Source organism: Callionymus lyra, chromosome 2 (genome assembly GCF_982586985.1).
Source record: "Callionymus lyra chromosome 2, fCalLyr1.hap1.1, whole genome shotgun sequence".
Classification (NCBI taxonomy): Eukaryota; Metazoa; Chordata; class Actinopteri; order Syngnathiformes; family Callionymidae; genus Callionymus; species Callionymus lyra.
The window spans coordinates 44,755,648-44,767,591 of NC_141819.1; the positions used below are offsets into that span (position 1 = coordinate 44,755,648).

An 11,944-nucleotide genomic window follows, 5' to 3' on the forward strand; every position below is an offset into this window, starting at 1 on the left:
CAGCAGCAGTGAATGCACCGCAGCCTCTTTTGTCTGAGCTTCACACTCACTCCCCCTCCTCTGATCCTGCTGGGCCCTTACATATGAGGCCCCCCCCCATCCACACCATTGTTTCACACTATATATATTTATATATACACATATATATTTAAACCTTCCATTCTATTATGGCTTCATTTGAACAGAAAAACATGAATTACTCTTAATCCCGATTGTTTTTTGGTTTAACTAGTTTCCATGGAATAACACATGTGGAAAGATATATTTATTCAAACTCTTTATATTAATTAAATGTAACGATTGAATGATATTTCCACGTGGGGTTCGACCAAGGCGCAGTAAACACGATTCGAGAGAGCCAATCCGCGTTTTGGATGCCCACGTGGGGGTGGATGGCTTTTCTCCGGATTGGCTGGAGCTCAGTTCCACAAGACTGCACACGTCCATCAGAGCCAACGAGGAGCCGTGTGAGGTTAACCCTTTCCTGGGACCCCCTAGTATGGAGGTGTGGGTCTGTGTCCACAGCCAGTGGTTTTCCTCTTCCTCACCACAAGTCAAGACTCCAGGAAGCTCACTGTTCAGTGGTGTTTGTTGGACCCTAATGTTGATGTTTAATGTTGATGTGAACACACACCAGCTCAGAAGATACTTTCTGATGAAAAGAGGAATATAGATGCAGAAACAATGAGTCCTGCTTAGCAGTATATCAAGATAAGAGTCAGATTCCACATAGGGGGATGTTAAAGCATCTTCATGTTAAAGACGAAAACAATAATGATCAGAGAAGCAGGTAGCATTCTGTGGAGCAGGGCCACATAATTCAAGATCCAACATGTATGTAAAAACTCAAGTTTTGACCAGTGATGTGTTTGCACAGTCGGTCGGTCGGTAGATAACTTTGGGAAATTGGTATTTCAGTTCATAGCAGACACAGACAATAGATTCATAAAAACAAGAACAGGAACAAAGTCAATGAAAAGAACAAAGGGCGAGGATAACCCGCTAAAGAAGATAGATAAAATAAAAATGATACAAAGAAAAAGGATACAAGATTTATATAGAATAGAATACATCATCTTTTCTGAGGAGCTCCGGATAACCAGTCAGGTTCTTATCCCTGTAAAAATGATTATCCTACAGTCAGAAAGCAAAATATTTTTTGGGAAAAAAGGAGAGAAAGCAGCAGTTAAAATTGGTATTCTGCTGGCTTGACCCCTAAGCAGGGCTCATAATTAAAGAGAGAGAGGGAGATGTTGAAAAAGCAATTTCTGACAGTGGAAATCACAACCTGCCAGAGGTGCAGTTTGAAACCGTGTGTGTGAAGAATATAAAAATATGTTTGTTTGTGAGAGAGAGACAGAGGAAAGGCGAAAGGGGGCAGGGAGGATTAAGAGAATAAAGGATGAAGGACAGCAGGGGGGATGCTGAGAAAGACGAGCCAGTGGGAGGGATAGTGAACAGCCACCATGAAAAAATAAGACTGGATGTCTGTGTGTGTGTGTGTGTGTGTGTGTGTGTGTGTGTGTGTGTGTGTGTGTGCGTGTGTGTGTGTGTGTGTGTGAGGGTGTAAAAAAAAAGAAGGAAGGGTGAGTGTAGCAGAGTGAAGCAGAAAAGAGAGAAATATTTTATTGCTATTTTTTTCCATGAATTTTAATGCACAGCACTGGACTCTGAATCTGGGATCACATTTAAGAAAAAGGAGTAATGCCGAGCTTAGCAATCTGGACATGGATATGTTTTGTGTTATTTGTGGGTTTGTGAGGCTGAGGCAGCTGGGGTGTGAGGCATAATGATATTGATGATAGAAAATGATAAAAGAAGGACACATATTATTGCTATTGGCAGTGTGTCTGGCTGAGTTCCAGTGATTAAATGAGTCCACATCGCCCTACTCTCCTCCATAGTAGCTCGTAGCAACAGGACATCAAAGTGGCTTCATAATGGGAGGATGGACACAATAGCCAAAACAGCACTGAAGGTTTTGCTTTTAGCTGAGTCGTGAAAAGCTGAAAAAAAAGCTGTCAATGATGAATAAAAGAAAGCCACTCTGAATCAGTTTCAGTGCAGGTTCATCGTTTCAACATGGACTGATAAACCTACCTTGTCTTAGCCTCAGAGCAAAGAGCCTGCAAAAGTAAGTAAGTAAGTAATGGTTATTTCAAAGGATAACAAGATATATCTGACAGAATAGTGTTCGTATTAGTGAAATGATCTGTCCATGCATTAAGATAATTCACTATAACATCTCGTATTAACAAACTCTGGCTGTTTACATCATTTTTCTCGTACAGTCACTTTGAAGTTCATGCACTTCCCATGAACCAGAGTGTGCAACAGGATTTTTAGGGACAGCACATGAAGGTAAATGTTTAATGTTTACCATCAGATTAGATAGGAAACACTAGTGTTCAACAATGATAAAAGACTAGTGACTCAAAGGTGTTACTAAACAAGTATTTTTGTATGTTGAGGCAAAACATTTGAAAGTACTTGAAGTTTCACTTTGATTTTTAAATCAATCCAAAGGACTTCATTTTACCCCAAAACCAGAGAATTCTTCTCAAAGCTCTTGTCTTGGCTTTATTTCTTGTGTTCCTGAAATGTTTTCTTTCACACTACTTCTTTCACACTACTACTACTAAGTCACACTTCATACTTTAGATTAGGCTTCAACATAAATCATAATAATAGGAAGAGGAGCTTTGGAAATGTTACAATCTCTACTTCAATTTTGCCCACTGTAGAATGAGCCAAACTAACTTTCTTGTTCAGTTCATACTGTCTCAGGAACTCTATAAGTCCTGCGTAATGGCATTGTTTATGAAAAATCAGAGAGGGATGAGGGGAAATCACTACATGGATGTTAGCTCAGCTGCTTGGGAGAGGTGTGCCGGTCAACTGATGTTGAGTTAAAAAAAATTTTTTTTTATTGATCTCTATTGATTTTTATTTTCAAAAACTCAGAGAAAGACACCTTAACTCTAAGAGCCCAAAAAGGAGACCAATAGTTCCAAACAGACCTTGTCGTCAAGTAATGTTTCCCCCTCCAGTCATAAAGGAATCATGCTGCAGCATACTTTACTGCTCAACTGTCACCTCGTTTTGTTTTCTCTGCCGAAAAGACACGAGAGAAATGAACAACGAAAAGGACTATTGTGGAGATGGGTCAAGAATACAGGAAGAAAAGGCCCCCTCCACACACCCCACCTCAGCCTGTATTCATGCACTCCTGGCTGTGGCCTCACTTTGCCCCCATCCACCTTTGTCCCTCATCAGGGTGTCAGTGAAGAGACGGAGCTTTGATTTATTGGTCTCTGCTGCTCTGGGACTACAATCACCCCCTGACCACTGCACCCCCCACAAATCACGGCTCTATCCTACTTAGGGACACACACTAAATGTGTAGGTAATAACATTATGTAAACTAATAAACCCTAATTCATCTTCAGAATCAATAGGGAGAGCTGAAATTCATCTTCAAAGTCAAATGTCAGCAAGGAAAATAGATGAACGTCCCCACTATGGATAGAATACATGTAACACACACACACAACAGTCTCAACCCCTCCCTTCTACACCCATCATTTCACCACCCACCCCCCACATTCCCCTTTTTTCTCCCCTTCCTTCCATGCACCCCCCTTCACACTCTCCCTCCCATTCAGTCCACTCCTGCTGCATTGCCCCTGGGGGACAGAAGGGGTAATGACCCACATCAACTGCAACTACACTCACACACACACACAGAAGCACACACACGCTCTCTCACCTATTGCAAGCAGATACAAATACATATACACACACCTGTGACACACATATGCACACGTAGCAGACACTGACATGTTTAGGCCCACAGGCACGAGTATGTGGGATCTCAGAAATTCCACCGCTCCACTTTAACGTATCTGACTCTTCAAAATGGCTGCACAACGGTCAAAAATGTCACTGTCATAACCTGCAACAGCATCTGACACGTGTAGTCACAGCGGCTCGTTTGACCAGTGGTAAAAACAGATTAATAATTGTATAATTTCCTCACTCTCCTCTCGAAAAAGTGGCCCTGAAATCCAAAAGTGTATCGCACTTAGAATGGCGCTTTAGAAATAACCATTACTTACTTACTTACTTACTTCTGCACAGTTGCGATTGATGATTGGAAGTCAAACAAAAAAATTAGCCTATGAGTTGCAAGTTTGAGATCCTCTAGGATTGCATTAAGAAACAGAGGCGGCGGCACAAAATTTCGTATGGGGGGAAGGGGGGGTCAAGATTTAAGGTAAGGTAAGGTAAGGTAAAACTTTATTGATCCCTCAGGAGGTCTCCTTCAGGATTTTTTTTTCCAATAGCCACAGAAAATACAGCAATTTTTCCTAAAAAAATAAATCAAAATAAAATAAGAACAAGAACATAACGAGAAAGAACAAGATGATACAATCTAAGTCTAAAGATAAAGATAAAGAACATAGATCAAAGAAAAATAACAAAGAAAAAGGATACAAAGACTAACCTAGAACAGAACATCATGATACTTTTACTCCACTCCTGCCCCCAAACTCAGAATTGTGCAATTTAATAGCCCGAGGAATGAATGAGTCCTTGAGTCTATTTGTTTTGCACCTGGGAAGGAGAATTCGTGCACTCATTTGTGACGTAATCTAAGACGAGCGCCGAAAATTTTGAAATGTAGATGTTCTGGAACGTTATTTCCTACATTTTGAGGGGCTGCTTTAGCGGTGGATTTTATTGAGAAAAAAAATACACAAGGTTTCAGCTTGAATTTTGCCACTGAGAAATATTACTTTCCCTTTAAACTGCAAGTAAATGAAGCTACTGGGTGATTACATGAAGATCAATATCCCAGTAGAGGCCCCACACACAACACTTCCCACCAGGCCAGTCGACCACTTTTGGTATGTACAATAATATTCAGTACATGGTTACAAAGTTTTGTATCCGCCAATTTGACTAGATTTGTTTCCCATCATCAACCATTGTGATGATTTTCCATCCTCCTTTTTTTATCTCTTAACATTCGTTGAAGTTTTTCATTTGTGACAAGTCTGGTATAATCTAAATAGGTGGTTTACTCCAAAAGCTATGAGAGTTGACAGACCCCTGTAGGCCGTCGGCGGTACCACATGCACTTTGAGCCCTAATTGGTTAATTTGTGAAAAACGTCAGCAGGATTTGTGTCCTCCTATGAACGAACAGAATTGTACAAAATAAACAATTATTAAAAAAATAAAGGAATACTAATAACAACCTCTCCTCTGCACCAGGAAATCAGAGAAACTTTATACTAATCTATAACAAACAAACACAAAGACACTGCAAATAACAGAAAACGAAAGTATACTTTTTTGTATTTTGTAATTCAGACGAAGCTTCTCTCTTACTTTTGCGGCGTGTATGAGCTACACAAAAATGACGTCACGGATGGGCTCTTCAAAAAGCGACCACCGAATAGACCGGATATGACGAATGAAGACACAAACCGAGATAATGTCAATGCAAATTTAATATTGAATTTTAAAAAAAGGATAAATTATAATAAACATTTTAAACGTAACCCAAGCGCCCTCTGTGGGCCGGTCGCTTCTGTATAACGGCAACATTGGTTGTAATGAGAAGATCCTCGTCACAAAGTGTATGTCAACCTCTTTTATAACCACATTTTCAATCCAAGGGTGAGAGAAAGAGCAATAGAGAAACAACCTTTTCTGAAGCTGAGATAGAAAATAACTTTTCATGAAGAGTTAAAAAAAAAGTTCTCTCTTTCGACTGTAGCGGAATTAAAAATACATATTTTATAGGGTAGGGATGTGAAAAATGTTGTTAATCATCCACACATAACCTATTAGATGATACATATCTTGACAGGACCAGAGGGGAGAAATCCTTCCAGGCTGTTGCTCCTAAGCTTTGGAATGGCCTTCCTCTCCCTCTGTATTTGATGGATCTACTGACTCCTTCAAGAAACATCTTAAGACCTTTTATTTGATCAGGCTTTTTCCTATTTTTTTCTTAAAGTATGTATTTTAACGGTGTATTGTTTTGATTGTTTAATCGCTTTGTGACCCTGCTCTTAAAAAGACCTCTACAAATATAAATTACTTTCTTACTATAAGTAGTGTCACCCAATTTCTCTGATTCCACATTGGTTGAAAATGTAAATAAGCTCCACCGTTCCCATGTGCTGGCAGCTGGCAGCTCAACTCAATACTTTCTCTCCCGGAGACCCAGGGCTCCACCTCCAGAGCTGCTGCTGATCCAGGATCTTCACCACGTCATCAGATCCTGAGTTCTCTCCAGCACCTCCATGGACTCTCCTACACTCTCCTCTTTTTTTCTCACTATCATTTCCCTCACTCCTCTCCTTAACCATCTGTCTACCCCCCCATCCTTCCTCCCAGCCGGTCAAAGCGGAAGGCTGACAACAATGAGTCAGGTTCCGCTCGAGGTTTCTGCCTTCTAAAAGGAAGTTTTCCCTCGCCATAGCTCACTGTACAGTGTTTCGCTTATTGCTCTTTGTTGAATTGCTGGGATCTATTTTTCCTTAATCAACTATAGTCTTATTTCAACTGTATAGTGTCTTGAGATAACTTTGTTATGAATTAAAATTGAATTGAATTGAATAGAGCACACGTTTTTGAGCAAAATGATGAAAGATGATTTTCAACTGTAGCTGTGATTTGTCTTCTGAAGCATTTACCTGAAGTTTCTTGAAAGAAAAATGGCAGAAGTATTGCAGATAGAGATTCAATTATTATGCGAGTAGAATATTGCCAGTTTGTCGTGTATAAAATCCCCTTAAAATTATATATTATAATTTTTCTGACAAATGTATTATAACAAATTGTATGCATGATCTTTATAAAATAAATATTAACTAGGTATAAAAGAATACATAATTTGATGTTTTAGTTGGACTACCCTCTGCTGGAAGAACTGTCTCTTGAGCTGTTGCAACGGGTGAAGGTCGTCTGATGTCATATTGGAGACCAGGATACTTAGTACAGAGGCTTAAATCATGTAAAATACAGGTACATTTCTGTACACTGACTTTTAGGTTCATTATTGACCCGTCACATGGTCATTTCTTTTTATGACTTTTGTTTTTTTATATTAATTTATATTTTGTATGCTTGTTAACAGCTGCAAAGTGTATTTTTCCATTTATATACAAATGTTTAGGTACATTTATGGCAATGCATTGTGGCTCTGAACTTTGATGGACAGATTTATTGAATTAATATATAATAATAAAGTGAACAAACATCATCAAACATCATTTCCACGCCTACATGACCTTTTCTCCAAGTGTTGTCATTTTTAGGTAACACAATGCTGAGGAAATATGTACCAAATTCTTGCAAAATAATGAATAAATAATAAATCTGAACGCATAGAGTAACACACATCCTACGTCAGACATATACTTTATTTGGTGGTGAAACAGCGACACAACAGAGGCATGTGTGCTGTGACTAGAAAAGTAAAATATTTGAGTCACTTCAGACTACAATGAAAAGGATTCAGAAGGGATGTTGGTGGAGGTGGCAGGTCAACACCGCATAGAAGTCATTTAGTCACCTGCTCTGGTCTTGCCTGGACTGCAGCATCTGGAGCTTCTTGAAAGTTTCATCATGCTTCTTTACGTAGAAGTTAGTCAGGTTTTTCTGCTCCTCCAGCTTCACTCGGACTTTCTCCAGTTCACCCTGCAGTTGACTTCTGCTGCTCTTCTCGCTGACCAGCTTTTGCCTCACTCTGGTCAGCAGGTCACTCATCTCCCTGTACGTCATCTGCTCAATCCTCAAATTCTTGCACTCCTTGGTGACGTGCTGTTTCCTCAGATGATCTGAGATCAGCTCCACTTCTCTGCGGAGGAACTTCAGATTTCTGGACTGCTCCTCCATCTTGGCACTCAGGTCATACTCGATGTCTGATTGGTCAAGTTTTCCTGCGTCGCTGTTCGATATCATCACCATGTCTGTAAGTGCGATGTTTCCTTTTAAGATCTGTTCATGTGTTCCTGTCTCTTGCATTAGAGATTGATCTTGAAACGTGGTTCTAATTTATAATTTACACTGTGATGGCACACAGTGAGTTGAGCTCTAATAAAGAAATGTTGATGCTTTTATTATGACGTCATCACAGGAGAGATGTCCAGCTTTAAGGTTATTTTCCCAAACAAAGCCGGATCTCGTGCATTAAACAAAACATGAAAACATCAATATTAAAGCTTCCATACATTAATCTATTAAAATTGTTTTTTTTCAAAGATAATCAATAAGTTTCAATCGCTATCATCTTCTAACCTGTTTGGATAGTTTGGTTTCATACAAGGTCATTTCTCTAATTGTTTAATTAATTCTCCACTTTTCAAAGGGTTAACTGTCCATTGATGAGATTTCAGTCCGGTCTCTGGATAAAAGGAGATATTAGATAGAATGACACCTAAATTTAGCATAATCCCACCATTATGACAATAATGTTTGAATGGTATTTAAAATAAAACCGCAGACGTCTTTTGATATAGGCAGAATTGCAGTCACATGGGCTTCATAAAGTTATCCGTCAACAACAACTAACTGGTAAACAACTCAGCATCACTCTCTTAAATACACATCAAACTTCGTTGGCATGCTAAGGATTTGATTTAACAACGATAGCCACAAACAGGCTAACAAACGTCCATGCAGTGCTATCAGTTGAACTGTTTTTTTTTATTGTGTTTTATTTAAAGTAATAGGTTACAAACTAGTTCAGGGCTATTCAATTACATGATGAATGCTTTTATTTATAAACTTGTTTGCTCATCTCAGCCCCTTGCAGTATCAGTGGATTTAATGCACAACCATGTATTTACTTATTTTCTACTCACCCTCATCTGGATTTAGGGTCGGGATTATTTTCGTATGTATTTTTTAATTGTTACCAGAACAATTCTTCGTATAGAGAATTCAATACAAACACGAGCACCACTTTCACTCTAATGTAAAAATGTAATATTTAGATTTTTACTCTTTTGATTTTGAAATGTATTGTTTACTCGCATATTATGTGGTTGATTTATGCACAAAATCTAAAATAATTTCACATCATACTTTTTCTTTTAAATTTAAATTTAATTTCAGTATAAACACTGACAGATAGTTACCCTCTTACTCTCAATGGTGCACCGTAATAGGCAGAACGGCAGGTAGCCGGAATAGTTTCTAAACTTCAAAGTGAAACTTTTTTAGCATAAAAGTGGATCCTGATGACATCTCAAAGGCATCACAGGATTGTTTACTTGGAGGTGTTAAGTTTCAGCACTTCTCTCCCTGCCATCGCAGGCAACGAAAGGTAACCACCAGAATCATCATCAATCTTCAGAAAACATATAAATAGACTCGGTGGTTAACTCCAGGTATTTGTAATGTTGCTTAACTATGTATGATTTTAAGAGCAGCGACATGAGGTTCATGACATGAGAATAAAGTTAAAGAAGACCGGCTGATTGTTATCATTTAAAGATGAGTGCCGAAGACAAGAATATTGACTTGCACGAAGATGAGTGCGACCTCAACAGCCAGTTGGCAGATCAGTCCAAACATCTTCAGTTTCTGCGTAAACAAATGGTCCATATCAAACATCAGCTGAAGAACCAGAAGAGCATGAGGGATGAGAGCCAGTTACGCAGAGACCAGCAGGCCTATGTAGAACAAGAGGAGCGATGGCTGGAGCTGGAGAAGCTGAAGAACCTGCTGACAGCGGAGAGACAGAAGTGTGAGAGCGAGAAGATTGCGAGGATCCAACTGCAGACAGAGCTGGAGAAGACCAGGAGTCAGCTGGATAAAACCAAAGGTATAAGAGAATACCACATGAAGAAAGAGGAGGAAACGTCCATATTGCTACTGAGGCTACAGAAGCAGAGCGAGGTCTTCCACATCTCAACAGATTGTCAGGTGATTTTTCCTTTTGAAAGGACTGCAGAGAGGCTTACAAGACTGATGTGCTCGAGTGTAACGATTGTATCTTCTGGCTAGATGGAGGAGTTCAAAAAGAAGGAAGAGAAAATGATCCAGGAGGTCCGCGAGGCACAACACATGATGGACAGGTTAGCGGAAGAGCTTCGGGGGGAGAAGAACCAAAATGTATTTCTTCAGCAGCAACTAGAAGAAATGACAGTCTCACACCTGGAGCTCAACAAAGAGTGCGAGAGTGCAGTTGAAGAATCTGGTGCATTGAAGCAGAAGCTGGAGATGGTTCTTAACTTTTACACTAAAACCATGGAGGAGGATGAGCATCTCATTCTACAGGAGGAGGAGGAGCTCAGGAGAGCAACAGAGAAGCACCAAGTTGAGAGGGAGAAGAACGAGAGCACAGATGAGTCACAGGTGGAGAAAACGCATCACTCTTTTCTTGTAGGGGAACTAGAAAGACTCATCGTCTCTCATCAGCATCTCAGCAAAGAGTTCGAGATAACAGTTCAACAGTCTGACGTTCTGAAGCAGAAGCTGGAGCTGGTCACAGAGTCGTATGAGAAAAAGTCGAGGGAGAACCAGCAGCTCATCAAGAGTTTAGGAGCTGAGCGAGAGGAGCTCAATAGAAGGATCCAGAAGACAAGAAATCCAGGGGAGACACTGCAGGAACAGGTGGAAGATGTGGACTTGGAGAACTCAAAAGAGGACCATCACTCATTCCTACAGGCTGGCTCTAGGTCTGTGCTTCTGCACCAGGAGTCTGAGGTCAAGCAGCTGCTCCCGCCAGTTCACAGGTCCATGAGAAGGATCGGCCGCTTCTTAGGTCTGAGGAGGAAGAGACAGAATACGTCCACATATTGAGTTTGTCCAATCACAGGACTGCTTTCCTTAACAGATGATGCTTATCCAGGCCTTCACTACTCAGACTAAAGCAAAATGTGGCTGAATTCAATACCACTTAAGAGTGGCAGTGTTAGCAAAATAATTCTACAGCTACAATTATATCCACACATATTACACAATGACATGAGCACACAGGCTCAAGTTCCACACCAGTCGTATACCATCTAGTGGTTGGACTACTAGCTTGACCAACTCTGGAGCCCTTTTCAGTATCAGCCCAACGATTGATGAATGTTTGCTGATCTAAAATTCCAACCCCAGGTACCTTGACTGATTTCATTTAAACATATATGCACCGTTATTGTTTAATATCTTTGAATTCAAGTTCTAACCGTTCTTGAGAGGAAAAAGAAGATGTTCCATTTGCACGTATGCTGGTTCTACTCTTGATACTCAAGGCACTCTGGTTTCCTCCCACAGTCCAAAAACAGAGGTTGATTGGGGACTTGAGGTAATTGTCTGTAGGTAAGAGTGTTTGTGTGTGTGAATGGTTCTGTCTTCTGTGCCCTTCGCCAGACAGGCATCCTGTCCAGGGTGTCCCCCGCCTCCCCTCTCATAAAGGGGTGAGTGGCAGATAATGGATGGATGGAGTTCAGATTCCCAGTTGTGTTCGCTCAAAGTTTTGATATTGCTATATTTTGGAAGAAAATGCAATTCATAACATGAAAAGCGTTGTTTCATCTCCTTAATAACTATTCACCTTTTAAGCATTTATTTTATTGGGTATTGTATAGATTGTTTAAGCGCTTTGTGACCCTGGTCTTGAAAAGCGCTCTACAAATATTACTTAAATTGTTACAGCAAATTAAACCAAAAAGTTTTTTTTTCTTAACGACACTGACATCTTGTGGTCATAACAGTAAATGCGTGTGGTAGGCATACAAGAAGGGGTGGCTCAAACTTAATTGTGTATTTGATACATGTATTGTTGTTATTATTATATTATTATTATTATTATTATTATAGACACCGTCTAATTTCTAGAAATCACTGTTGGTCCACTTAACTGGTTGATGGAATGCATGGTCTGCATGACGAGGCCTTTTGCAGGATACGTAAGAGTCAGACACTTA

General features: G+C 39.9%; 1 protein-coding gene across 1 annotated transcript; it reads left to right on the plus strand.

Moving 5' to 3' along the window:
- The first annotated feature begins 9,518 nt into the window (after nt 1-9,518).
- On the plus strand, nt 9,519-11,466 carry LOC148087258 (uncharacterized). Its single transcript, XM_087783138.1, has 2 exons — nt 9,519-9,950; nt 10,032-11,466. The coding sequence occupies exons 1-2, from the start codon at nt 9,519-9,521 to the stop codon at nt 10,827-10,829; spliced, it is 1,230 nt and encodes a 409-aa protein (XP_087639264.1). The 3' UTR covers nt 10,830-11,466.
- The last annotated feature ends 478 nt before the right edge of the window (nt 11,467-11,944 follow it).